This window comes from Gallus gallus, chromosome 8 (genome assembly GCF_016699485.2).
Source record: "Gallus gallus isolate bGalGal1 chromosome 8, bGalGal1.mat.broiler.GRCg7b, whole genome shotgun sequence".
In the NCBI taxonomy this organism is placed as follows: domain Eukaryota; kingdom Metazoa; phylum Chordata; class Aves; order Galliformes; family Phasianidae; genus Gallus; species Gallus gallus.
In genome coordinates, this window is record NC_052539.1 from 21,991,807 (window position 1) to 22,019,162 (window position 27,356).

Below are 27,356 nucleotides of genomic sequence, written 5' to 3' on the forward strand. Positions count from 1 at the left end.
TTTGTATTTGAATTTCTGAATGGAATAAAAAGCTTTTCAACAGAATAAAAACGGTCTGTTTTCTCTTGGTGGATCTAAAAACTGTTCTCATCTCAGCTTGCTTCAACACGTCCCCCCAACTGCTCCCTCAGCCCAAGGTCTTTTGTGATGGCCTCACGCTCAGCTACAGGCCAGACATGTTGAACCAACACTGCCCATGATGCAGCAGTACTCTCAGTTCTCACTGTATAAAGGGAAAAAAACATAACCCAGAGAAGAGAGAAGGAATTAATCCCGTGAGGATGGCTTGCAGGGATGGAGGGCTTTAGCAAGGAAGACCAAAGGGATGCTGGAACAAAGCATCCAAAACAAAAAGCTTCCTTCACCATCTCTCCTGCTTTGGTTTTCAATAAACCCTGTGGCATGCATCTGCCCTGTCCCATTAGAGTCAGAGCTGGTGAAAAGAAACCGTCCAGTGACACAGGCTTCCACAACAAAGCCAAAAATGGGCAGCAGAAGATGAAATGGGCCTTTATTATTACAAGGCAGCTTTCACACCTGAAGTTGCCCAGGTGCCCTGAGTAGATGCACTCAGCTACAGGTGGGGGGGGGGGGGGGGGGGGGGGGTAAAGCCCAAACCTCCCATCCATAGCAAAGGCTTTCTAAGGAGAACCATCTATAACCAGTACCCATTTAATTGCATTTCTGTTGCCAGAACACACAACAAGTAGCTGCAGAGGTTAGGATCCTTCCAGTTTAAGATCCTGCTGTAAGCCAGAGTCTAAAGCAGATGCAGGCACAGAGGAGGGCAAGAGGGCAACAGTGCCATCTATCCTCCAGGCTTCAGTAACTACCTGCTTAGGGGCTTCCAGAACTAGAAGTTACATTAGAACCACCATATTCTGTAATCTCTGATAATCCTAGCTCCGTGGTTTAGACCATTTTTTTTCCTTAAATTAATCCCTATCCAACTATGAGCCACAGTGATATATATATATATTTTTTTAACAGTAGGAAAATAAGATAAAACAGAGCAAAACTCCTCAAACTAAGTATCAGGAAAGCCTGAGATAAAATAGACTTGGGAAAACGCAGTCTGGATATACTCAAAAAATCAATACATAAAGATGCATCTATCTGCTTTAAATCCTGCAGCCTTTAATCAAAATTCCCACCAAAGTGAGTAGTGAAAGGCAAGTCATTGCCAAAGTTCATAGCAAGAGCCCTGGGACGAGAAGCAAAGTTCTGTCAAAGATGAGAAATGCTTAGCAAAATGGAATAGAAAGAGCAGATCAGTTCTCAGCACAGAAATCTCAGACTGCCTTGAAGTTGGGGCAGCTCAAAGAACCACTGAAGCCGCTGCTCAGGATTCTGTTGAAAAGGGGCCTGAGCAGTTATTATTTATGATCTTGTAACACAGAAGTAACAATTTCGTTGCAAAGGCAAAATAATTAACAGAGAAAGGACAGCTGCACGTACTGTTGTGGAAGTACTACAAACATCTTTGTTCTGCAAGGCTTCATGCAGAAAGTTAGAACGTGCAGAAGGACACATCAGGTGTTCTTTAATGATTTAGAAATACTGGTATTTAGCTGCACGTGTAACTCACTTGCACAAGGTCCAGAGACATCCAGTCTATAGAGACGCACTACCAGGGCAGCAAAATCACCCATTTAGAAAACGCACAGAAGTCCCAAGGTCTGAAACCCCAGGGCAGGATTCCCAGCCCACAAACATGTCCCTTACCATGGCAAGACTTGTGTTCTCACAGCCTCACCCCGCTCTTGCAAACTCAAAGACCTTTCAAGTACATCCCACACTCACTACCACAAACACGACCACAACACAAACATAACATGAGAAATTAAGAGCTTTGTTGGGAAAGAGAACGAGTGCAGTCACATGAGAAATGTTAACAGCTTCATGTTTCTACCAGGACAACCCAATGAAAAGCACAGGAGCACCTGAACCACAACCTGGCTGAACAAGATTCATTTCCTACACAGCAGGTTTACACAGACAAAAGCCTTTCTACTTTAAGGATATATCCCCTAGAGAAAAGCTTCCTGCAATACCCGAGAGAGACCCCCCCCAAAGCATTCAAATAATTTTACTTCCAACCACAACATGAAAATAGAAGAGTATTTCACACCATACCTGCTCCGAAGGCAAAGAAGAAGCTCTTATCTGTGTTCTCCCTTAGCAGCGCCATCACTCTCTTGCCCATTCTCTCGTTCCTCTTGTAGATAAGCTCCTGCCTGAAGTAGCTGTCTATCTCCTGGGCTGTTACTTGCTCGTGGGGTGGGAGCGTAGTGTTGATGAAGTTTGGGACCTGCAATGGAGAAACTGAGGCTCAGCTGGAGGCACCTGGCTCTAACGGGCTCATTAAAAGGACAGCTGTAAATGAGTAATCTCAGATTGTAATCAGCCTTACTTAAACCACCTGTGCATCACTGAAAAAGCTCACCACAGTGAGTGAGCTTGTTCTATAATCTTCAGTTCTACAAAGAAAAGAAACAGATCACCCAACAAACAAGAACTTAGCCAACACACGCTTTTTTAGTATAACTAGCACCTGCCTGCATCTGGGAAGGGTACAGCAGAGTACAACTTGTACCAAAGGGAACGTTCTGATTTCTTTCTCTGTTCCTTCTGCAAGCTCAGTTTTCAGGTGCCACACCTGAGCAATTTACCAAAACCTCTTCTCTGCATGTCCGAGCTTGTTTATTGGCTAATTCATGCCTGAACAAGTCCTGCAATGCATTCTCAACCAAAGTAAGGACTGCAAGATTTGGTTTGTATATGCTGCTTTTTAATAATCCAAACAGTTAAACAATTAAGAAAGGACAGCAAATCCAAAACCAGGACAATGTAAACAGGATAAAAGTCCTTACCTTTCTCTCAGCTTTAGATCTCACTAGAAGAGACCATGAACTTCACCACATAAAATCCCTGAAATATTCCTGATGTTTTGAGGGAGAAGAAGGGAATTCCACACCAGCTGCTCCTTCAGTCTCCCCCTTTTTTTTTGGAAGGAGTGATGTTCATGCACAAAGAATGGTGAAACCCAAAGGATAGTTGGGATTGTTGCAGTAAGTGGAGCAAGCTCATGGAAGGACCAAGACCTGAGCTGTAAAGGGCAGCCATGCCACAAGTCTCTGATTACTGGGACAAGTGAGCTGTTTTGATGCAGCAGCCTGCAGGATGCGCGGTGTGCTACAGTGGGCAGTGTTTGATGACTGCTCCCAGGACGCCTCATCTTCGGTGATTTCCTCTGCCTCGCCACTGGAAAGCTGCTTAAGCTGCGAAACCCAAATTCAGATTTCCCAGTCCCCAGGTAAAAGTAAAGCTGCCAGGATTTCCAGCATTAATCCGAGTCAGCGGTAATGGTATTGCACGCACAGCCCATAAGGGGAACATCCTTCAAGCAGCGTGCTGAAATACTTGATGCAGCAGCTCTGTTGCTTTAATTCTTCCTCTGGTTTTCCACTATACCAGATTCCTGAACTCAATTTCTTAAAACTTGCCTTTAGTCTTCTTTTTTCCAGCTCACCTCTTACCCTCCCACTTGGCCACATGATTTTACCACAACAATTTCTGCCTCTTCCCACATTCCTCACTCATATCGTCTCTCTAAAAGCTTTCAGCAAGTCTTAGCAAGAGAACTCATTTTCATCTTCCCAGTGGCTCTCCTTAAGGCTTTTCCACTGCAGCCCCAGCTGTGTCAGGGGCACAGGGCAGATGAGGTTTCTTACCATGAGTTATTCAGGACAGACTGAGGCCTCGCTGTGGGTTTGCACCAAAGGCTGTACCCGCTGGGTGAGCCAGAAATGGGCACAGCATCTGCTGATGCTCCCGTATGGGCAGAGATAACGACAGCACACTGTAACTGCACCAGCCTGTGGGGCCGCGTGGACCATGTGGATTTTCCAAATACAATCTGTTTTGCCAAATCACCACAATTCTCCCAGCATGTCACTCCTTAAGGATTGGGGTATACTTCCCTAAGTCACTCCTCTCACCAGGCTTTCCAAGTTGGCTTGGCTTTTCCAATGCATCTTGCAGAGTCCTCAGAGCAAGCAAGTGCTTTGTGCTTTCTTCTAATTATAGCCCTTTGCGAACACTCAGCTAATAATAACAGCCCCATTAGGCCAGACCTACTGGAGACACCAGTTTCCTGTCAATACACAAGGAAGCTGCCTTGAGCTGCATTTGTCCTCAAGGGACCAGGAGCAGCCTGCTGGCACTGGAGGGGTAAAACATTGCTGGCTGCAATAGTGATGGATGTAGGAGCCTCCATTCTTGGTGAAAATCAGTGAGGTAGGAATAATAACACATGCAATGCTTCAGGGAAAGCACCGCACAACTTATGAGAACAACCTGCTCCTACCTGAGGCCGGAGGAGCAGTGCTTGTGGACACAATGGCTTTGAGCAGCCCACGCAGGGGACATCTCCACTGCAGGAGGTTTGGAGCCCAAGCACAGGGGTTTTGTTCAGACCCTGACCAAAAGGGTCTTTGCCAAGAAGCCAAGCATCTTCCTTTGGGCTCACACAGCTCCATCACTTGCAGTCCTACATCCACACTCAATTCACAGTTTTCCCTCTTTATCAAACCCACAGCAGAGTCCACAAAATGCAGCCATTTCCTCACCTTTCTTTCTTTTTCCTTTCCCCTCTCTTTTCCCTCTGTGGGAAAGAGTTTGCTAAGGACAGAGAGATAAATTTCAGACCAAGGACTGGATTTTGTCAGCGTTTCTCATTCTTGTCCAAAGAACAAGATGAAAGGAGGCATTACCCCTATAGGCACATCACCAGCTACAGATCCCTCTGCACCTTGTGCATTCCTGTGTTTCTAATGACTGCTCAATCACTGGCAAAAAATACAGCGTGTGTGTATGTTTGTATGTGTGTGTGTGTGGCAGAGGCTGGAAGATAAATGATTGAAGTAAGTACAGCCGTACACAGTAGTGCAACCACACTCTGAGCTACGACACTGGCCCCATTAATCAGCGCTGCTCCTCCCTGTATTGCAGCTCCTTTCCATAGACGGTGACATACACCATGCGTGGCTTCAAGGAGGCAGCTGCTCCTGTTGATTTAAGAAACCCTTTGGATTCCTAACTACCAGACGGGGATCAGGAAGTCAAGAAACAGTTGCATGCAGTTAGGAAGCTGTTAACCACAGTTGGGATTAAACAATTATTTTTTTTTAGAGGGGGGGAAAAAAAGAAAAGCTGTTGTATTGAAAAGATGGGCTAAAGAACACACCAAAGGGATGTTTCTTCCTTATTCCATTTCATCAAATATTTTTGTATTGATTCAGTGTAAAAAATAATTCTAATATTTAAGGGTAGGCATTTGTGACTTCAAACTGAGTGAGGGATGAAACGTGCTGTGCCAATGAGCAGTGCACTGACCACCTCTGCCATCATAGCTGTCTACTGCTATTAGTATTCAAATGTATCACAGGATGCACGATGGGAGTGTTGAAAATCCTCGCTTCTTATTTGGCTGTTCACTACGAAAGCAGTAGTTGGGTCAGCAGACAAGCACACATCACCTGGGATACGTATGCTCTCTTTCCAGTGGATACACATTAAAAGAGAGAAAAACAGGTTTCGTGTGCAGTCTCCACAAGCAACGCTGTTTTTTGAGAAACCAATTCGTGCCATGTATATACACACATATTTCCTGTGAAAACTCAATAATACATTTCATGCAGAGGTATTTAAAAGAATGACCAATTTGTTTGATTGAATCAGCTATAACTCTGCCTTTTTTCTATTCATATTCACCAGGGACTATGGCTCTACGGTTACTACAGTTAGTATAGCTGGACTCCCAATCCAGTCATTAGGTGTCACCCTTGGCATCTTTAGGTACACCCTGCATTTCTTAGTCGAGTTTTTGAAGTGAGAGGACACGAGAACTAAACAAAGTCAAGACCCAGAACCACCCATCCCCCCCCGTCTGTGTAACTTTACTTAAGTCAGTATCCCTGATGGAATATATGTGTGGGTAAAGCTCTGCACACACGTCCGAGCTCACAGTGCTGTGGGATGTAGGCCATAATTCTTCACCTTTGAAGTCAGTAGGAGCTTCAGGAAGAAGAAAGAGGAAGGGTTGTGGAGTGGTTATGACACTACCCTGAAAAAATTGTTCTGTTCCCATGGGCAATACAAATCTTTTGCATGATCACAAGCTGTCATTTGGGTTTAGACCTTCAAAGCAAACTCGGCACTTAACCTCCACTAAATATCTTTGAAGCATTTGGCATTATTCCTCCTGTCTCTCAAAATCCCGTCTGTAAAATGGGGACAGCAAGACCCTCTGACTTGAGAACAGATGTTATGTAGAAGGCACTGGCTGAATCTTGTAGATGAGACCCCAAGGAAGATCCAAAGTCAAAGATGATGCTTAGCCCTAACCTCTCTTCCCACTAATACTTTGTGGAAGGAGACTGGGATCCTGCTGCACTTCACCTCAGAAGAAACACATCAGACATATCTCAAGATCTGTGTTATGCTGTCAGCTTTGTCTATGAAAACAGAGAGAAAGGGGGGGAAAAAATAGAGAAAAGGAAAAAAAAAAGAGAAAAGAAAAACATATAGGCACAGAGTCTTTTATCAGAGTTAGGGCGTACTGCCAAACGTCAGCTGAAACTTCATAAACACTGGATGATATTTAAATATATTTTCTTGTTTACTGATTTTTTAATATTTGTACAAATTTTCAGGGCAAAGGCAAAATGCCAGAACTCTGAGTATCAATCTAAAAATAATTTTTTGTACACACATAAGCACCACCAACTTTGGTTAACGCTTTTTCCCCTGCTATGGAGCCTATTGGCTACAGTGGGACTGCCCTAAATTCAGTCCAGTATGAAATCACAGTGCCGCTGTTCCTACCACTATATGTTACATTTTTTTTATGTGATATTTATTATACATTATCTCATTAGCTGCCTAATTTATGAGCTTCATGTGGGCAGAGGCCAGAAGACAAGGAAGGGGCGATGCTTTGGAGGATTTCCCCTGTACCACACAGGCCAGGAACTTTTATATGGTCTAGAGAGCAATGCACAAGATAAGAATCTCAAGAGCTGACAGCACTGCTTATGTGGGCTTCCAGAGAGCCAAAGCAGTGTCCTGAAACCCACTGGCTCCTCTGACAAACGGAACAGCCCTAAATTCACACCAGCACTTCTTGGGTCAGTGGCTGACATCTGAGCTCCAGTTATCACCCGTTTATGAAGGGAGGATACCTGCCTGTTAACCAGCCTTGACAGGGCACTGTGGTTTTTATTTCAGTGCTGCAAAATATACTACTCTGGACTCAGAAGACACCTGTTCCTCTCTGATTTATGAACCCTTCTGATGGCATCTGAGTGAGCAATATCTGCTTACTGCAGCCTCTGACGCAAAGAATTCAAATACTGCTAAATGAATGGGCTGCAAGGATGAGCATCGCCACGAGGAGGACGTGGCTGCTGGAGTGACAGCTGCTGCTGCTGGCTGGGCTGATTTCCTGCAGCACCTCCAAGTTTCCATCCCAACGGAGACCTTCAGGGCCAAGGAAAGGAATGGGTGTTTGGTCAACGTGATTCAGCCCAAAAATGGCAATTGCCCAGAAGATGCACTTTGAGCCTATTCTGTAGGACGGAAGCCAGGAGGGGGCTCTGCAAAACTGTGCAAGTTGCTATTAGCCCATCCTTCAATTCCTGCTGCTTTTAGGTGATAATTTCCTTTTATTAAGCATCAACATTTGAAGTCATCTATTAGAAGCATGAGTAGACTTAGATTTTCAGGATAAGTCCTATGTGTCCTTTCCCAGTGCAAACATCTACTTGTGATGAGTGTTAAGAACACATTATATGCACTTCCAGCACATTTTGGAGGATGAAGCTAGCATAGGTGTGTCATTTCGTGGATTCTGTGCTGCTAAAATGTGGTGTTTTTTTTCCAGAAGCATACTCCAACAACAAACTAACCACCACATTCCCAATCTGTGCTTGTCCCATTTTCTTCTCATCCATTGTGCAGAATGCTGAGCAGTTCTCAAGCAACAACTTTCTGCAGCCAGAGAAAGGCTTGGAAGTTCTGAGAACAGGTCAAAGAGCAGTCGCACTTCCTACTCACACCTCCCCACCCTCCTGCTGCCCCTGCTCCAGGAACCACTCAGGAACAACTCTGAGGCTTGGGCTAGCTCAGCATTTCCACTACAGCAATGGATTTTCCATCGCACCCCTTGGCTTGGAGAAAGCCTGTAGTGTCCCAGACCTCTGAAAGAAGGAAGCAGAGCTGAGAAACAGTGAGGAAAAGGGGCTGCAACCTTTCCATCAGCAGAAAGTGTGCTCTCGCAGCTGAACGGAGAGGGGCTCCACAAACCCTAATTATTTTCTGGCTTACATTCATTACTACTTGGACACATCTGTGGACTTTTCATCAGCATTTCTGCTCATTCCTTACTGAGCCATACTCTTGCAAGGCTACGTTGCACCAGTTGCCTGGCTGCTGCAGTTGCACTGCAGTTCATGCTGGCAAGCATTCTGTAGTTGGCCTACCTGATTATAAGCTACGTCAGTACCTCTTAGGATGGAAAGGTAACTTGAGTTTAAAAAGGAAGTCCTTGCAGTTTCAAATTAGCTAGCTCAGCTCCACGAGCCACTGAGCATCTAAACCTATAAACAGAGGAAAATTACGAACAGAAAAAGACTGAAGAAGAAAATAGCCTGAAAGCTACTGAACTCTTTAAAAATAGCATATGATATGAAGAATAATAATTAAAAAATTCTATGTGAAACAAATACTTCAGGAGTCATTGCTGGCATGACTGTAGGCTCGTAGGGTCAGCTGCAACTCCTGAAGCCCTGGACACCCACATCCCTGCAGCCGTCAGACACAAATCCTGCTGCACCTGCTGTTCTCCCGTGCTGCTCTGGGGCATTTGGGGTGGAAGGAGAGCACATTTCAAAGGAAAAAAAAAAAAAAGAAAAAAAAAAAAGGAGAAAGAAAAGAAAAGAGAGGAAAGAGGAAAAAAAAGAGAGAAAGGGGAGGAGATAGGAAAAAAAATTGAAATACAGGGGGAAAAAAAGAGGAAATAAATGAAATAAAGAAAGAAAGGGAAAAATGAGAAAATGAAAAAGAAGCGGAAAAATGGGGAGGGAAAAAAAGGGAGAATAGCTACAGGAATGGCTTGTGCATCTCACAAACAGCTTGGGGGGTGATACTTCTATTCTTGTTAAAAAAATATCCCTGAGGAGTCATGACCTCCCTGTATGTTTTCTATTTGTTTTCCCAAACCAGCTAAACAGTTGCTTTCCAAGCACTTGAGAAGAATAAATAAGTAAATAAAACTAAAAGCCATACCACCAGCCTCTCCTCCAAGGCTTCCTTCCCCACCCCACCCCACCCCAACCCTGTCCCTGCTCCCCTTGGTAGGGATGCCAAAATATGCAGCTGGCCTCTCTATCTGAATGAATGTTTTGATTAAAGAAGCCTTAGCAAAACACAGTCAGAACAATGATCCCGGCCCCCTTTCTGCAAGCTTCACCCAGCTATGCAGTGTATATTTAGGACCAGATTACAGGGACCTGTTCGTTAATTGAATGAGGATGACAAGCCTGCAATGTATGCAAATACAGGTTTTGGTTTCAGTGGGGAGTGTAAATCTTAACTACACATTGATAACTCCTGCCCCATTTAAAAGCTCAATTTAACATTGGGATTTCTTTTTTGAGGCCAGCTTTCATGAGCTTGCAAACATATGGAAAAGTTCACGTTTTTCTATTTCCCTTCCAAATGCTTTGTTTCCTTTAACAAAGATTTTTTTTTCCTGTTCTGACACTAAAACCATCACCTATTATATTGCCATGACACCCAAGCAAAGATACTGATCAAAAGGCAAAGCAGGGCAATAAAGTGGAAAAAAAAAAAAAAAAGGGCCAAAGGGTTTGTTTGGGGGATTGGTTTTTCAAAGCACTGAAATTCTTTTTCCAAAGGTATTTTTCATTTAGTTTTCTGTTGCACAGTGGGAGAACAGCTGGTCAGTAGTGGGTACAAACTCAGCCCAACAATCAGGGCTCTTCCATGAGCTTCTGGTTCAGGTGACAATGAAAGTCTGAAAGCTTACATGAAGTGTGCCACCTGCTTTTAGGTTTAAAGTCACCATCAGAGAGAAAAATCAGATTACTCTGAATAACCCAACCTACTGTGCTCCCTATTCAGTCATGTGCATTAACAGTATCAGAGCAAGAAATGTTGCGTCAAGGAGTACCTCAAACCATCAACTTTCAGGACACCAGTGAATACCAATGCTGTCAAGTCAACAAGGACGACCAAATTGCTGACCCCTTTGTTTTCCCTCTTCGTCTTAATGAGGGAGCAAACACATCCTCTAGGTAAAACACAAAGGGAGAAGAAGCATTTTCTACATTCAAACCAGCACTTTGAATAGAAGTGACAGTAAATGCTTTATAGCAAGCATACAGCAACGCGCAGAAAGCAGCATGCTACTACCTTGAACTCCAAATGTTTTTCCCAACCACTGTTTCATTGTCTTTCACAGTTTATTCCCTTACTAATAAACGCAGTCAACAACCCTCAAATATTTTTCATAAATCAGTTATTTTTTGTATGTTTCCTTTCTAAGCCCTCAAAAGAAAAACCTTTCGCCTCTAAACGTCTTGCTCCAACTTTCTCCTACTTTCTCTCCCTCTCCTTTCGCCTTCTCCATAGAAATTGGAAGTCAGAAAGAGGGAACTTCCAAGCTAAGATGATGCTAAAAGCAGGCACACAATGAAGATTTACCAGCAAGAACCTATTTTCAAAACCTGTAGCAGGAAAATTATCTGGAAGCGTTCCAGATTACTCACAAAAAAAGAAAAAAAAATCATCTCTGCAGAGATTTCCCCAGCACTGTCATCAACACGTAGACTTTCTCAATCTGGGTCTGTAACCAATTTTGTAAAACACGTGAGCCAAAATATAATATTGCTCCAATCTGGAATCCTGTTCTGACATAATATGAAAATTAGACTCAGAAAATTTTGGCTGCCCTTGTGGGTTGTTGTTTTTAACTTCCAAATGCTCACAAAGCTGTGACTCAGGTGCAAGTGGAAAGAATGTGTGACCCTACCACAGCTGATCAGGAGCTCTTCTGAACTCTGGGAAACCAACATCTCTCCAGAAGCACCCGGGAGGTGGGAGGCTCGTGCTGGGGCACAAGCAGCTCTGAACATGTCATCAGACACCAGGGGAACATCGGGCCTGCCATGGATTTTAGTAATAACACAGAGGCATGGAAGTGCTACCGATGGCTTGCTGGGACCCAGAAACCCTCGAGAGCAGCTCACTCTGTGCCCGGGACAACCTTGCACTTGTTTGGCTGGAAAGCCTGTAATCACTTTCCCTGGAAGGCCAAAAGGCTGTGCCAGTTTGTCTGCACTTTGTTACAGCTGAAAATGATAAGGTGCTTCCAAAGTGTTGTGTTACAATAGCTGTGCCTTCAGTTTAAGGATTTATCTTCCTTTGCTGTAGATAAAACTCCATTCCTTGAACAAATTAGGTCTCCTTATCATTCAATGCTCTACCTAATGCTTTCAGCTGTGTGTTTCTGCATTTACTGAAGCGGGGGCATTCCACAGATAGTTCTCATTGATTTGAGAAGTGAGCCAGAAATCCAGTCATATTTTATCCAAAATGAGAATGGGGCAAATTAATGATATAATTAGAATGATCAGAACTCCTACATCTTAAAGGACAGGTTTAAATGCAGGATGATAACTTTTTTAAAGGGGTATAAAATACAGCCTGCTTATAAACAGCACATGTATTGTGAAGTGATGAGCTGAACCTTTTCTTTTTTAATGTAGGGAAGCTGACTACTGACATGCTGTTAGCGTATGGATCTCTAATGCTGTGTTATCAGGATCACTCTGTGTATTTCAAAAGGCAAAATCCCCTACCCAAAAACTATTTGACTGTGAATCCTTGGGTCAAAATTATGGCTGAAAAACAAGAGCAGGAGATCACAGGTATAGTTTTTGGCTGGCAAGGATGAATCTGCTGCACAGAATCGTCCTTAAAAATTTGAACATCTCAAAACCCATCACAGGAAGTAAGGGTACAAAATACTCCCAAACCCTACACACATCAGTTGAACACTCTACAAATATCAGTTCAACAGATTTAAATAAAGACCTCAACATCAGATTTAGGGAACAAAATACAAGATAAATTGTTCTGTACCATACTTCTTGCTCACCACAGCTTCATGTTTTTAGGGACTTTTAAAGCTATCTTAGGTAAGAAAAAGTGTTCTCTGGAGGTGGACCATTTTCTAATTTTGCACTAAGAGGTTTTTTTTTGTTGTTGTTGTTTGTTGTTTTTCTTTCCATTTGAATGCATCTAGACCTACTAACCTTAATTCCTATATAAGAACATCAGATAATACAGAAGTTAAAACTGCTGGTCTAATCCAATGCCTCTTCGCTTGTAGCATATATTTTTCAAAAGCAGAGAAAGAAACTAGGATTTCTATGGTGGAAAAAGTTTGAAGAAAAAACAACATAAACCTATCCTATCCTTAAGTCAAAGAGTATTTTCTTTTCAGCATCGTGTTGACTTTCTGCCCAGAAACTCCAGCCTAAGACCCTTGATTGAACAAGTCACAAGAGAATCATGCATTTGCAGAAGGCTGTCCAAGCAGGAGAGATGCTCTGTACACTTTAGGTCATAGTCTAACTGAATAAACTCAGTCTCTTAAAATTTTATTAAGTTTGAATAAGGATTTATATGTTCAGAAAAATGGTGCTTGGAAACAAAATGTAAAAGGAAAAAAAAAAAAAAAAAGAAAGAAAGAGAAAGGAATGAGGAATGTTATATGACCAAAGGAAAGCAGAAGTGTTTTCTGCTTTTGCTGCTCTTGATTAAAATTTAAAAGGAATAAAAAGTAAAAAGAACCTCAACATTGAAACCAAGAAGAAACGGTTTAGTGCTTGAGTGTCATTGGTGATGATTGCTCCAAGACAGGAGCTGCCCTCTGCGCTGGTGCCTAAGCTCCTGATTTGGTCTACAAAATGCCCTTTTCCCACACTTCTCCTCTGGCACCATCCCTTCTGCACCCTGTACAGGCACAGACTGCTCTCTCCTCTCAAATGCCACAGAAGTTGTCAAGATCAATGCTGGGAAACCACAGTTTTTCCAAAAGCTCTCTCAGCAACGTTGAAGAGGCTCAAGAAAGTCATCCATAACACAGACAACAGCATTAGTATTTTTGCTCCTTCTTCCTGCTCCAAGATGAGTTCTGCTGCAAAGCCATCTCAGCTTCTTGCAGGCAGCTACTGAAGATGCTCCATCTCCCAGGATTCGTGGTAGTGGAACTGAGAAAGTTCCTACACATACACCTTTGTCCCTTCAAGTGTCCCTGGTGTGATGCTGGAATTTCCAGCTGCTTTTCTGGCACATTCCAGTTACTTAAACCAATGGCTCCCGAATGAGGGAACTAATGGACAGGGTGTCCTTTATTCTGCAGCTCTGTGATATTCAAAGTTTTCCTTCACTTGTAGGATTATCATTTTTCCTCACCTGATGAGGACTGTACTACACTCACAGTCAGTGATAAATCTCTGTGCTTAGATTTAGTTGTTCATGAGAAAGATCCCATGGGTGATGCTTCATGTTTAATATTTAAGCCCGGGTAATCAAATTTGATAACCAAATAGACTCCCCATGGCAGGGACACCATGCTTACAAAAAACACACAGAATAAACTATGGAATTACCACTGGCAAATGTTAACTGAATAGAGAGTTTATCTTGGGCTTTAATTTTCTATTTTGTACTGCTTGCAATTAAAAATAAATGATATAAAGCTGGTTTATAAAAACACTACCAAACAAAAAACCTCTTTACTTGAATTAAGAGCAACAGCCCATAAGAGGAATATACTTCACAGCATTTAGAGTTCTGGAGGGACTAATATACATATAGGGATTTTAATTTTCCATGGCCTCTAAGTGTTATAATCTCTATCAACTGTATGCACTCTGAGCCCATGACTAACGCTACCGCTTGAACTCTCACTGGTTGTTGGCTTTTTTCTTCTTTAACACTGTTTTTAAACTCACATTGAATCAAGAATTTGCAGGTATAAAAAAGCTTTTACAGCATCTCAAGTCTGAAACACAGGTCTGTTATAGGACATTATGTCAACAAACCACAGATGTCTGTGAGTCAATGCAATCAGTGTGAACAGCAATAACTTGCCTCAAGGACACAGGCACAGAAGAAAGCTGGCAAAATTACACTGTTTGATAGCCATTAAAAGATGACACAAGGCATTCAGATATCAGGACCGTCTTCTTGATTTTACAACTAGCATTTGTTTATTTGCATCCATGACAAATACATCACCACACCTCAGGAGAATTACTTCTGTAAGGTCACCTTGCATTTGTCTTGTGTGCTTGCCTGCAAGTTATCTTCTCTAGGATCCTCTAAAGTCTTGAGCTCTCTACCTTTTTCAACTCACCCACCACACCTCTAGAGACATATTCTGAACAGAGTTGGTTTATCCCTTTGCTTTTCAGTGCGAGACAGCCCAGAAAGAACAGTTCACTCTATAGGACTACAAGGGTGAAGAGATTTGATCCCATTAATTACCATTAACTACTCTTCCTACAATTTGAGAAACATAACCAGATATGGGAAAAGAGGAGATAGAACCATTTATCTACGATTTAAGAACTTCCAACTGTCCAAGCTCATGTTGAAGTTAGTTCTGTGATAGATTACTTGGGAAAGCTGCAACGGAAGTATTTTATATTTCTACCTAGAAATTCTAGAAGCAGCATACAAGACCTCTACAAATATACCCATGTTGGGAGTGGCTACCTTGCAGACTGGAGCCATCTTTACTTTCTCAACTCTTTATCTGAGAAACTAGTGATTGAATTTCTGCTCCATTGAGTCTTTAATAGCTTTGGATAACTAAGATAAACAGAGACAGAAGGGCTGTCTGAGACACATACAAAATTACTGAAATATGACATGTTTGAGAAGTTATTTACAGAGTATTTACATAAGGTTCACTTCCTCTTCAAACATAAGCTCAAATATTACAAAGATTTTTTTTTTCCCCCTTAATGAGGAGACCACATTCAACAGTCCCACAAGTGTCCATAATTAACTTCTTTTAAGGCACATTCCTAGGAAAGTTTTCCAGGCAGTCACTCCCCCAGAGCCGAAACAATACCTAAGAAACCCCAAACTCTCACTATGCAGATGAGGCACACATGGAGAAGAAAACATGGGGCATCAAAAGGAAGAGGAAAAAGAAGAGATGAGGTAGAAAGTGATGACCGTGAGTCTAGTGTTTTACTTTCTGCTGAGCTAAAGGCACCTGAAAGGCCTTATGCCAAGCTCTTAACCTCTCTATGCCTCTATTCATCAGCTGAATTACACCCTTTTTTGTCATATGAAACCTGCAGGATGCAGTACTGGGGAAAACTATGCATGTGATTATCTGGTAGAAACAGATGCCAAGCATTTTAATGAATACAGGTCACTATATCCAGTGTAGAAATTTTAGATCAGGAACTTTGGTAAGAGAACACTTCCTGTCTTTGTAAGAGAAAATACCATCTCTTTTAAAACAAATGATTTGTTGTCAGCTAGCTGGCTCATACACAACATTTCTGCTTACCTGGGAAGTGTCATGATTGAATATAACAGCATTCAGGTCTCCACAATTATAATGTTTGATGAGATCTTCAGTGGTGTACGGGGCCTGCAAACTGCCTGCTCGGAGACTTTCATGCTGGAGCAGAGTTTGGTTTAGCGCAAACAGCACCTGTAGAAATGCAAACAAGAAGAACAGAAGAGGAGTTAATGATCTTAGGTATTGAAGAAGCAAAGTGTAAAAGGCCAAATGGCTCAAAAAACTCACATGCATATGAAGTTTATTGACTCATCCTGATCCACAGCAATAAAGGGCTGATCATCAGATATTTCCAACTGGAAGGGAACTCTAACCTTCTCTAGCAGAAGTCCTTATTATATGACCCTCGTTATTCCTCCTAAGTCTAACTTCACAACACTGCTCCAGCAGAGGAAACAGTCTGAGAGCTTTCAGGCTGTCTGTGCAGACAACTTGGCTGCGTGGGATACACTGGAATTAAAATTAGGAAGCTTGTATTTCCTTTGAGTATTTCCTGACAGCCATCTTAAATCCAAAGCCCAAACAAAATCAGAAGATTTTCAATAAAAATCGTAATCTTCCAAACTTAGGAAGTTGCTGGTGTATTAGGGGGACATTCTGCATGCTTTAAACCCAGAAAGTTGAGGTAATTCACTGTCAGTCTCCCTCCCTTAGTCTTTCCTCTTCACCTACCCTTTTGGAAAACAGAGACACTGAATTCTGACACTGTTACAAGACACAGAACTCCCTATGAAGCCTCACCAGGGCAGAGTAGAGAAGGAAAAGAACTTCCCTTGACCTGCTGCCACGTTCTTTTTAATGCACCCCAAGATACCATTGGCCTTCTAGACCACTGCTGGCTGATGGTCAACCTGTTGTCCACCTGGACATACTTGCACAGAGGAAACAGTCCCTCTTTACCATTTACATTTGTGTACCCCCAAAATGTCCTTGATGATGATGAAAGCTTCTCACGTTTATAACAGTGCCCTCTCCATCCCAAGTTATCATCTCAGCTCTTGGGTAAGCAACACACGCTGAGCACCAGCCGGCCCAGCCACGGCTGCAGTCTCTGATACATATTCTTACTCACGTGCCTAACTTTAAGTAACTGAACTGACTTTAAGCATTAAATCCCAAAGGAGTTTAAAATTAATGATGTACCAATGTCTTTGCAACTTGGAAGTCGTTATTTGTTTACAAACACGGTTTCCACTGAAGTTGATCTGAAGGAAGGGAAACTGTCAACTGGATTTACTGCTGTAAAACCTCAGGTATATAGCAAATAAGATTTGGGGAAAAAAAAAATTAAAGGAATAAGAAAATAAAAGTATCGCCAGGGCATTAACAGCCTCTGAATACAAAGCTGTTAGATGTTCACTAACTCACACACGTTCTGGTTGAGGGAAAGAAAATGTTCTTTTTCAATTTACTTTTTAAAAACATAAAGATGGTCTTTCAAATGAACCTGTCATGCCTCCACCCCACAACTGGTTGCCTCTTAAGATGCAAGCCTAAGAGATTTCCTTGCTCAGATCTAAGGGTTTCTTCAGGCTTTTCTACAAAGAGATCTATCTTTCCCAGGACCGTAGCATAAAGCTCAGCATCTTCCTAACTTACTTTTCCTGTAATTTAAAAAATCTGCAAAAAATACAGTTTAAAAATTTCTAACCTTTGAAGGATCTGAGCGTTCTCTTTTTTTTCCCCCTAAGGGCTACAGCTCAAAGAGGAAACGGTTCATCCCAGGATTTCCTGGGGATTCTAAACATTTTGACTAATAAAAATAAGAGCTTAGAAAAACTTTGACAGGAAAACCGAGAGCAGAGCTTTTCCCAAAATGCTTTTAGTAAAATCCTTCGCTTTTTTGATTTTTAAACAATAGATGTGGCTGGAATTTTATACACAAAAATACGCATACACACACATACATATACAAACAGCCAGAAAAACCTTAAGGATAAGGCAGATAAGACTGAGTGTTTTACAGCAAAATATTAAGGAGGCAACAAACAAATCCTTACTTCATCCTGAATGCTTTTTTTTTTTGTGACTTCAGCTTCCTGAGGAAACCAGTCCTCCGCATTCATGCTCTATGCTTCCTCCTAATAAAATTGGAACCTATTAGCTGATTTCAGTCATATTCACAGAGGGTTAGAGGTCTTCAAGAAAACTGCCTGCATGCTCCTTGAAAATAAGCATCTGGCTGCAGAAAAGGCCACAGTGTGTGCTTGCTTGTTTCATAAAACCAAAGACATCACATGGGAGAGAAGGAGTTTATTGGAACTTGCAGCAGGAGATGGAACCCAGTGCACGGGCACCAGATTTATTACTGTCAGTGCTTGTCTCAGGATGGTTGTGCTCCTGCTCTCTGCCCTTGTGCTGTAAGGGGACCTAGAAATGCTGCCAGCTGAGCCCTGGCACCCAGCTGACCCCATAGGGAAGCCAACTGCTGCCTCCAACCTACTGCCCAAAAAAGCAACTCCAGAGATTGTACTCCGGGACAGGAGCTAAAATTAGAAACCCAAGTATTTGCATATGCTCAAGCAAAACTTCAGCCACTTGAGAAGATTTCCAGAGAACTGTTGCTTAAGCAAGCCTCAGTCATCATGCATTTGGGGTGAGTGGCTCAAAACACACATAAGGAGAGGTAAGGTCTAACAGCAGCCGGCTGCTTGCTGGATTTGTAGGCTATTTCCTTCAAAGTCAGGTTAAAGCCATCTTAAAAGCTGCGTTTATTTTTCCTTACTGTTCAGATAGTGCCACAAAAACAATGCTGTTTGCTTTCCTGCTCCCTATCTTAGTATCAGTCACCCCATGACCTCCAGCCCAAACCTCTATCTGAGCTAAATCTCCCAGAGGTGCCCGAGATTACCGCACAACTGAGGGCTTCAAAATAAATACACTGAAAAGCGACTGCCTATGCACAGTCCCACCTAATAAATATAGCAGACAGTATTTGTTCTGGGAAGTGATGGGAAGTTATGAGCTTGGTGCTGGGAAAGTGCATTTTATTCATGCAATTTATGATCCTGACAGCTGTGTGCTCTGAAGGCCAGTTTTGCACAGTTGTCTCCGGCCCCAGTTTGCAACCAATTGATACGTGGACAACAGAAGAGGGTTTTCACCCTGCCAGGAAGAAGACTTTCTACACAGGTGGTATCATTCACTTGTGCAAAGCAGCAAACCAACACAGATTTTATGCGCATTTGGAGACATCAGCTCAGCCCTTATGGCAAGCCTTAGACCTTAAGGTCCTGCTTTATTGCCTGAGACAGTGGGTACCACCAACCCCACAGAGCACCAGGAACCACTGGGCTGATCTTTTAGCAGCACTGAAGCACAGACTATTGCCATCACATGGAAAAGGGGCCTGGACCTCGCCAGTTCTTCCATGGGAAGAGACAGGGCTGGTACAGGGGGAAAGCTCTGGCTTACTGATGACCTTCACTCAAGGTATTCCCAGGAAGGAGAAGATCTGCAGAATCCTCCAGAATCCTAAACCCTAATTTCTTAGTGAACAAAACTGCTCCATTTCTTATATTTATGCCAACTGCTCTCTCCATCACCCAGCAGCCCTTGTACTGCTGCATTGCCTCAGCCCAGGAAGTAGATAACCATTAAGGTCCCTTCCAACCCAAGCCACTGTATGATTCTATCAACCTTTGATCTTTGGCCATGGTCATCCTAGGCACCCCAGTTGCAGCCAAATCTGCAGAGACTAGCGTTTGCCATCCCTGTGCAAACTCACTGCCTCTCTGAGGGACCAAACAAGCCCAATGAAAACCCTAGCAAAGGACTTTACTGATTACCTAGACGCTACAAACACTATTTACTTCCCTCCACACATCTGGATTAGTCAAGAGTCAAATACTAATGGAAAGTAATGGCAGCAAAGGTTTATCTTGCATTTAAATCAACTGGAATGCACAAACCACTTACTTTCAACTTCAAAAGACAAAACATTAGAAAACCTCTGAAGCACTCACACAAAATGAGCTGAGAAAACCTGTATGAGGTCTTGAGGTCCCAAAGGGGGCTGGCATTGCTTAAAAGTGCGTATATGTACATACATAACACTGCAGGTTGTCGTGGGATAGTTTCAGCTTCATTTTCCCAAGGCCAAGGCATTAGCTGGAGGTAAGGAGAAGCTATCTGATTTTATGTGAGATTTTAATGAGATGTGGCTTGTAGGCAAGTAAATCTAGTCCACAGAAACAGATCTAAGAAAGCATTGCAACCTTTCCAGACAGTGAGGAGAAGTGAGTTGATGTGCAGCTGGCCTTAGGAACACTTGAGGTGTTCCGTCACAGATCTTGTTCTTCTTTGTCTCTGGTTCTGGGAGCAAAGCAAGATAAAAATTCCACTTATTCCAAGGTACTCTCACAAACCATCACAATGTATGGATTCTTTCCCATGACCATCACTGAACATCAGCTGGTGGACGCAGAGGCAGCTGCGTCCATTCAGCTCTACATTTTTAATACTTTTGCATATGTGAGTGAATTGACTTCAGTTGATTATCCTGTTATAGCTTTCCAAATAAAACACTCACATGCTTTGTCAGAAATCCATTTCGTTTATTAAACTCCTGTAGTTCCCCCAGTTCTGATGACAGCTCAATTCTGTGCCTATCACCTCATCTAGAAGGCAATACTATGGATTTCTAACCAAGTGGAAAGGTTCACAGGGCCACCTCTTCAGTCTTCTGACATTAGTCCCAAACAGTGCCACAATGGAAAAACCATTTCATGTGGGCATCTAGGAAGCCATCATAAAGTATGACAAGGAAGTGTTTTACCAGGCAAAATACTAGAGTGGTCCCAAACTTTCTTAGCAACTATTTTGCTAATAATACAGAAAATTCAGGAGTTACAATGGAAGGAACAAAATTTGTGTTAGACTGAAAAGAAAAGGATCAATGTTCTTCTGGTGGGTTTGCTATTGAGATTTGAGAAGCAAAGGAAACTGCGAAAACTCTCACACCAAACTTTGCTGCGCAGAAAAATTTGAGTGCCCTGATGGAGCAATCACTTTCCATTCCTAAACTTACTAAGGCTGAACCATAAGCATAGCATTCTCATGACTCCAGTAGCTGGAGTTACAGGATGACCCCTGCATAGAACCATGATTAACAACAATACCGCAAAAACAAGTCCTTAAGTTTCATAGCGTGATGTCATCTCTCGGGCAGGGAACTATTGTTTTCTTTTGCTTTCTCTTCTGGACAAGTGCCAACACAACGCAAATACTAAATAAGCATTACTGGAAGCATATCCCATCAGCGCTCATATTGCGACTCAAGAAAAGAAGTGCCCGCTCTCCTGCTCAGCCCAAAACAAACCACAACGTAAGTGCTGAGGCGTACTGTTCTTCAGGGATTCTTGTTCTGTTGTTATCATTCTCTGTACTCAAATAGAAAATCAAATATACTGTTTCAGGTCAAAATAATGGCCTGGAGGGAAAAACATGGAGGAAAAAAAAAAAAGAAGAAAGAAAAACTGAAAAACCCAAGTCCCTGATTTTCCAGATTAATGAAAAGCAATAAGAGTGTTTGCCCAAATCTGTTCAGTTCCACTGGTTTCTAGAAGACGGGTTTCCCCTTCCCTTGAATCTTTTGCACTGTTGCTAGGAATTAGTGAGCTGTGAAACTCACCTAATGAGGTCAGCATCAGGAAATAGCTCTGAAAAAACAGGTCCCAGAGGAACTATAAAGGACTCCCTCAGTGTCCGAGAGAAATCCTGGATGCATCGGCACATTGTGCTGCCGGGGCCACTGGAGGAATGCACCTTACTTTGCTGTTGTTGTTCCTATAAAGGGACAGCTAAGGAAAGTGAAACTATTAACTCATCCACTGGAATTTCAGCTCAGAAAACCGTGCCCCCTGTTAAAGCTCCTCATAAAAGTCTTTCAGCTAGTTGGTTCCATATGTTCCCCAAACCCACAGTTATTGCTTCTGAAAGGCAGGAGTAGTTAAGAGTCTGCGGCTTGGCACTGACCAGGGAGACCTAAGGACTTTGCTTTTTCTCTCCCTTTCAAACTACCAATTAACCAGTTTAATAAAACAGTTTGAATCTGACCAAGGTGTTTGGAGAAACCCCTAACCACGACAAATCCTACCGGTGACATGCAGGCTTGGCCTGGTGCAGAGCATTTGTATTAATAACTCACAGCCCTGACACTAACCACAGAACCATTGAATGGTTGGTTGGAAGGGGTTGGAAGGGACCTTTTAAGGCTTTAGCCCATCTAGTCCCAACCTGTGCCATGGGCTGGGTGCCTCCCACCAGATCAGGCTGTGCAAGGCCCCAACCAGCCTGGCCTCGAGCTCCTCCAGGGATGGGGCACCTACAGCTTCTTGGGACAGCCTGTTCATTTAAGACTAAGATGGGGTTTTTTTTGGTGCTGGGAATACCACGAAGAGATAAGGGCTCCCAGCCCCATGCACCCAGAGGTCTTGATGAGGTATTTAAGCTGACTTCCGGGAGCTCAGCACTAGCTTCAACACCCTGACTTTTCTCTTCATACAAACCACCCATTACAAACTTAACAAGTGCCAAAGTCAAAATCTATATTTAGAATTTTCTTTGTGTTTAATTGAATCAAGGCATAAAAACATACAAACAAAACCACCAAGACAATACCTAGACAGAAAGCACTACAATGTGCACGAGACCCCCATTCCTTCAGTGCTGTGACTTCAACAAACCATCACCGTAACCCAGGCAGGACTCACCTGGTTGACAGCAGCAATCTTTCATTCTCTATGCTGACCACACCAAACTACTGCACATATTTCTGGCTTCAGCAGGACTCTTAGAAACAAGTCTTCAGGTGTACAAGGCCATAAAGACAACAAATAAAGACAGTGGAATAAAACTCTAACCTAAGTTCATTCCTGTCTAGACAGAACTTTAGAAACTCACCACTCTAACTCAACACTGGTACCTTCTTTTGTGCCATTAACTCGGCTTGACATCAAGCTAGTAACAGTGTAAATGCAAAACCAATGTCGTCAATATAAATGTGATTCCATCACAAAGAGACATAAAGTGCCTTCAGAGATGCTCACTCTGATGCTCTCTGCATCTTATCAGAACACTCTTTTGAGCCATTAAGAATATAGCTATTATTCTGTGATATGTAAATGCCACTGTGCTTTTGAGTGTACTACATACATAATGTAGAAAAAATAAATGCTAATGTACGAAGAATAACATGGAGGCTCCATCATGGGGCACTGCAGACTTTCATTAGCACCTTAGGCACCAGAATAACTTCTTATTTTTCTCAACCAGCTCTACGAGAGAGTAGTAACTGGGTAGCATTACCCTCTGCTTTGGTCCATCACCAAACAGAAGCTTCAGTAAATAAATTAAGAAATCATTCAAATACAAGCAGTCATCCCAGATAAGCCCAACACCTCCAAAAGTGTCTGGTAACAAATACTTGGAAAAAGAATGTAAGAAATGAGGTGAGCAGAGCGTGAGCCTTCTTCAGACAACAACTTCCCACCTTTTGCAAATCTGCCTCCTCCACTCTCACTCTTTCCTTCCCACCCCCCCTGCTCCTCCTTTAATCAAGCTGAAGTCACTGCCGTGCTCACTTACACTGCGTTATTTAGGAGCAGCTGGCTGCCTGATCTTTGCAGGAGGAAAGTCACATCAGTTGCCCAGCCCAGTCTGCTACATTGCTCAGCACTCATATTCCTAGCATTGATGCCTGGCAGGACTCCCAGGACCCAAAGGGCATTGCCCACGATCATTTTCCTCCACCTTAAATGGGCACACTGTCTCCACTTCCAGGATCACCGCTTTCAAAAGAGGCAAATGAAATCTTTCCCAAGAACCTGAAACCACATTTGTGCTCTTGAGTCACCAATAAGACTTTTAGTGGGCACTTCTGTGGTTTCGATTTTGCTTTTTTTTGTCTGTGCTGTAACAGAAGGAATGTGGAAACATGCACCCCGCGGGGCGGCTCGTGCCCTGGTGACAAGGAGCTGCAGCAAAGGGGCACCCCCATGGAAAAGGGTAAAGCTTTGGGAAGCTCCTCCTGGTTACAGGCATGCAGCCTGAGACTTTCTTTTTATAAAAGCCTGGTTTAATGATATGCTATGTATCCACCCATTGAAAATCCAGCCCGTCCTGGGTATATTTAATTTGGGGTTTTATTCATATTACTGCTTAATTTTCAACTGCTTCTTTTTAATTACCAGCTGAAGCTACATAGTAAAATGGACTAGCCCTACAGGCATGTTTTTCTTTCTATTATATTACAGTGAGGCAGCAGATTAACTCCTTCAGCCATCCCAGTTTAACACCTTGCAGTGCCAGCACAGCCCTTTCCAGACTGCTGCTCCTGCAGCAAGAAGGGCTGAAGAGGACACAGAGATCCACAGCTTAGATTTCCAGCTCCCAGCCCTGGGTATCAGCAAGAACAGATTCTGATTTCAACGTACATCAACATGATGGAGTATAAATCATGGCCCTTCAGCAGCAGCTATGCTTTCCAGCAAGGCAGATGGTGCCTCTGGCCATGGACAAACGGTTTGGGGCACAGCTATGTTGGCATTCTAGCCTCCAAGCAAGCACAAAATGACCTTGCAGGTACTACATGGGGGAAATGATGAACAAATTGCCCCTTCCCAGCTCAAGGGCAGCCGCTGAGGTCTGTGCAAGGGCAAGATGGCACTGGAATATGAAGAAGGAGCATCAGATCCACACACTCTGCCTTTATGGCCCAGGGAGAGCTGTGCTCCAGAGCTCACCGTGCAGCACTATAGCTGTGCTGAAGACTGTAGGACCCTCACCTTGGAAGCACCAAGTTGCATCAGGATCATGCATCTTCAGTTAGCCAAGGAAAGTGACCTACCCAGCAAATCACAGCAGCTCAGATTTCTTCTATCACCCACTCGCAGCCAGGCACTCGCCTTTAAGCCAAGTGGAGGCCAAGAATAATTACTTACTATTCAGCAAGCTATTTACATCAGTTACTCAGCAAATAAATTCTGCTAATAAATAGGTTCAAGGAGGCTGCACTCTATTCACAGTCAAGACAGAAGAAATCTATAAAAGTAATTATTTGAACCAAACTCCTCCGTTAGCTTTCAAGGTCAGAATGATAAATGCAGGCACTGCATTTTCTACCACATACAGGGCTTCTTCAACACAGTTCTGTTGTTTGTGAATTACAGGAGGTTATCTTTCCACAGACAGCTATATTTTCATTATCATTGGGACGAAATGATCACTTTATTTGAACCTTTTTTATGTCTAGGCTGAACAGATTTCATTTCAGAGAATGACAATGACACTGGCTACCAGAGGGGACAGGCTATTTGGGAATCAGGAAGAGTCTAAACATATTTTTGCTAAAGCCAACTATTGCATTCCTGCTGTGAAATGTTTACGTGAGCTGGAGAAAGCTCCTCAGATGCATCTCTTCTACAGGTGATGCACTTCCAAGAGCAAAGCAAAAAGACTCCTTGTCCCCTCCCTCCAATTCCTTGCCGGATTTATGTGGATGTGCTGTACTCATGCCCACACATTGCAGTAGGTTGGCAGCTGCTGCCAGCCCCTGCAACACTCCAGTTTTCAGCAGGTTGTTCCCTCTCCAGCTGTGCTTTGCCAGGTAGATTCCCAGAAGTCCTACTGGGGTCGCTGGCACTGCATTCAGGGACACACCTCAGAACAGTCCAGGACACTGTAAGGTGAAAAAGCAAATCTCTTTTCTGCTGCCCTGAAATAACGTAGAGCAATAGCAGCCTTTTCCACAATAGTGGCTGTGAGTCTGGAGCTCAGAGCCCCCTCGGACACTTTGGGACAGCACGGAAGACGTTGTTTTACGGATCAAATTCTTTGCAGATGTAAGTTGGTCTGGAGTCTTGTTTAAGCTGCAAATACCGAGTCTTTCTCTTTCTTGTTTTGTTTTCTGATGGGGTGGGTACTCCTTGTAGCTGTTAGGGAGCTAAGTTACATTTCAGTTTGCTTATTTTCACCACATTTTGCTTTGGGCACAAATGTCAGAAAAAGAGCTCTCCTCTTTCTATGGTGATAGAAATTGAAAAGGGATTAACCAAAAAGCAATAAACTATTCCCTCTGAATTGCTAGCCTGAAATTTTCCTATTAGTGTCTACCCACACTAATCTGAAACTTAGCAATGCTGGTTTTCTCCAAGGCTGTCAGCTAAAATAAACTCTTTCTGCTCCTTGCAGGCTGCGTTTGACAAAGGCCTTTTTCCTTTTAAAGCACCCCCCCCCCCTCCACCAATTACATCAAGATTGTTGCCCTTTTCAGAATTTCCCATAGGTACACAGCAAAGTTAAAGAGGGAGTAAAGCTCACATGGTATTTTTCAAGTTATCATCATGAAACTCCTTTGTCCACAAGAACACTGAAGTGGAGTGAGGCCCTGTGCACAGTGCTGAAGGTGGATGGATGGATGGATGGATGTCTGAGCCTGTTACTTGCAAAGACTGCAGACCTAAGCCATTAGAGAGCCCTTGGAGGAGAGGAAGGTCTCCTGATGCAAGAAGCCAGCAGTTCTGCAGAAGATTCACAGCAACTCTTTCAATTACAATGGGAGTTGCTCAAGAAAAGCAATTCAGACTTCTCTTGTCACACAAGCATTGAGAATGGCAGAGCAGAAGTCCCTGCAGCATCGCATGGAGTCTCCAGGCCATCCCAAAGCACATTTGCCAATCTCTGCAATATACCCACAATCTCTGGCACCTAAAAACTTCCAGATGATGTTCCAAGCCACCTATTCAGAATTAACTCATGTCCCTCCACCCCAGCTGTGCTGCACGGCCAAGAAACCAATTCCCATCTGGCGTCAGCAGATCCCAGAACCAGTTCTGCTGCCCACCATGCATTCTTGGGCATAGCTTGGCCTTTTGTATTCCCAGCTAAATGCTCCCAGATGAAGACATCAGTTCAAAGGCTGGTGGAAACAATTAAGATTGCAGGAAGCCACGTTTATCTTTTTACCTATAGCACTAAATTAATCATGGCTGATAGAGATCAAAACAGAGCAACAAGGTCTGGCCCCTGTGTCCCACTCAAGTCCCTGATTTATATCACGACCTGTCAAGAGATGGCAGAAGATTGCCCAGTAGCTGCTGAATGCCTTTCTACCACCCTCCCTCTCTCCTGGGGAGATGAATATAAGCCAGGACATTCCTGCTCTGTCGAGGATGCCATGAAACCTAACCTCATGTTGACATAAGCATTAGGCCCCAGGACTGTATAACAGGTCACTGACAGAAAGATATAAGATAGAGCTTCCAAATTTGGCTGGCCACACACATGCAGGCACAGCTTCCAGAGCCCACATACCCATGGAGGAGGCTCAGTAGCTAAGGGACACCAGGTTGTCAGATGTGTCCTCTGGTAGGCTCAGCGGCTGATGCTGCCTGAGATTTCTATGGGCTTTATATTACTTATTTCCTTTGTAGATTCCAAGGGATTGAGGAAAAGCTGCATCTATCTAGTTATTCTTAAGAGAAAGGTAATGGAGGGAGTGCCAGAACCCACCCATACAGGCTAAGACTGGGAGTTTGAATATGCACACCTGAACCTACATCTTTCCTCAAACCTTAAGCACCAAGATACCTATCAGAAGTCCTGCTCCAAGGACCCAAAGGGGCATCCTGTTAACCGAGAGCTCTGCTTTCCTTGG

General features: G+C 43.1%; 1 protein-coding gene across 1 annotated transcript in view; it reads right to left on the reverse strand.

The window, feature by feature from the left end:
• TRABD2B (TraB domain containing 2B) overlaps positions 1–27,356 on the reverse strand; it is a 256,233-nt gene that overhangs the window by 102,969 nt on the left and 125,908 nt on the right. The window contains exons 3-4 of the mRNA XM_422458.8: positions 15,686–15,832; positions 2,137–2,311 (exon numbers count right to left, since the gene is read on the reverse strand). Coding sequence (XP_422458.4) covers positions 2,137–2,311; positions 15,686–15,832 — 322 coding nt within the window. The remainder of the gene's footprint in view (positions 1–2,136; positions 2,312–15,685; positions 15,833–27,356) is intronic.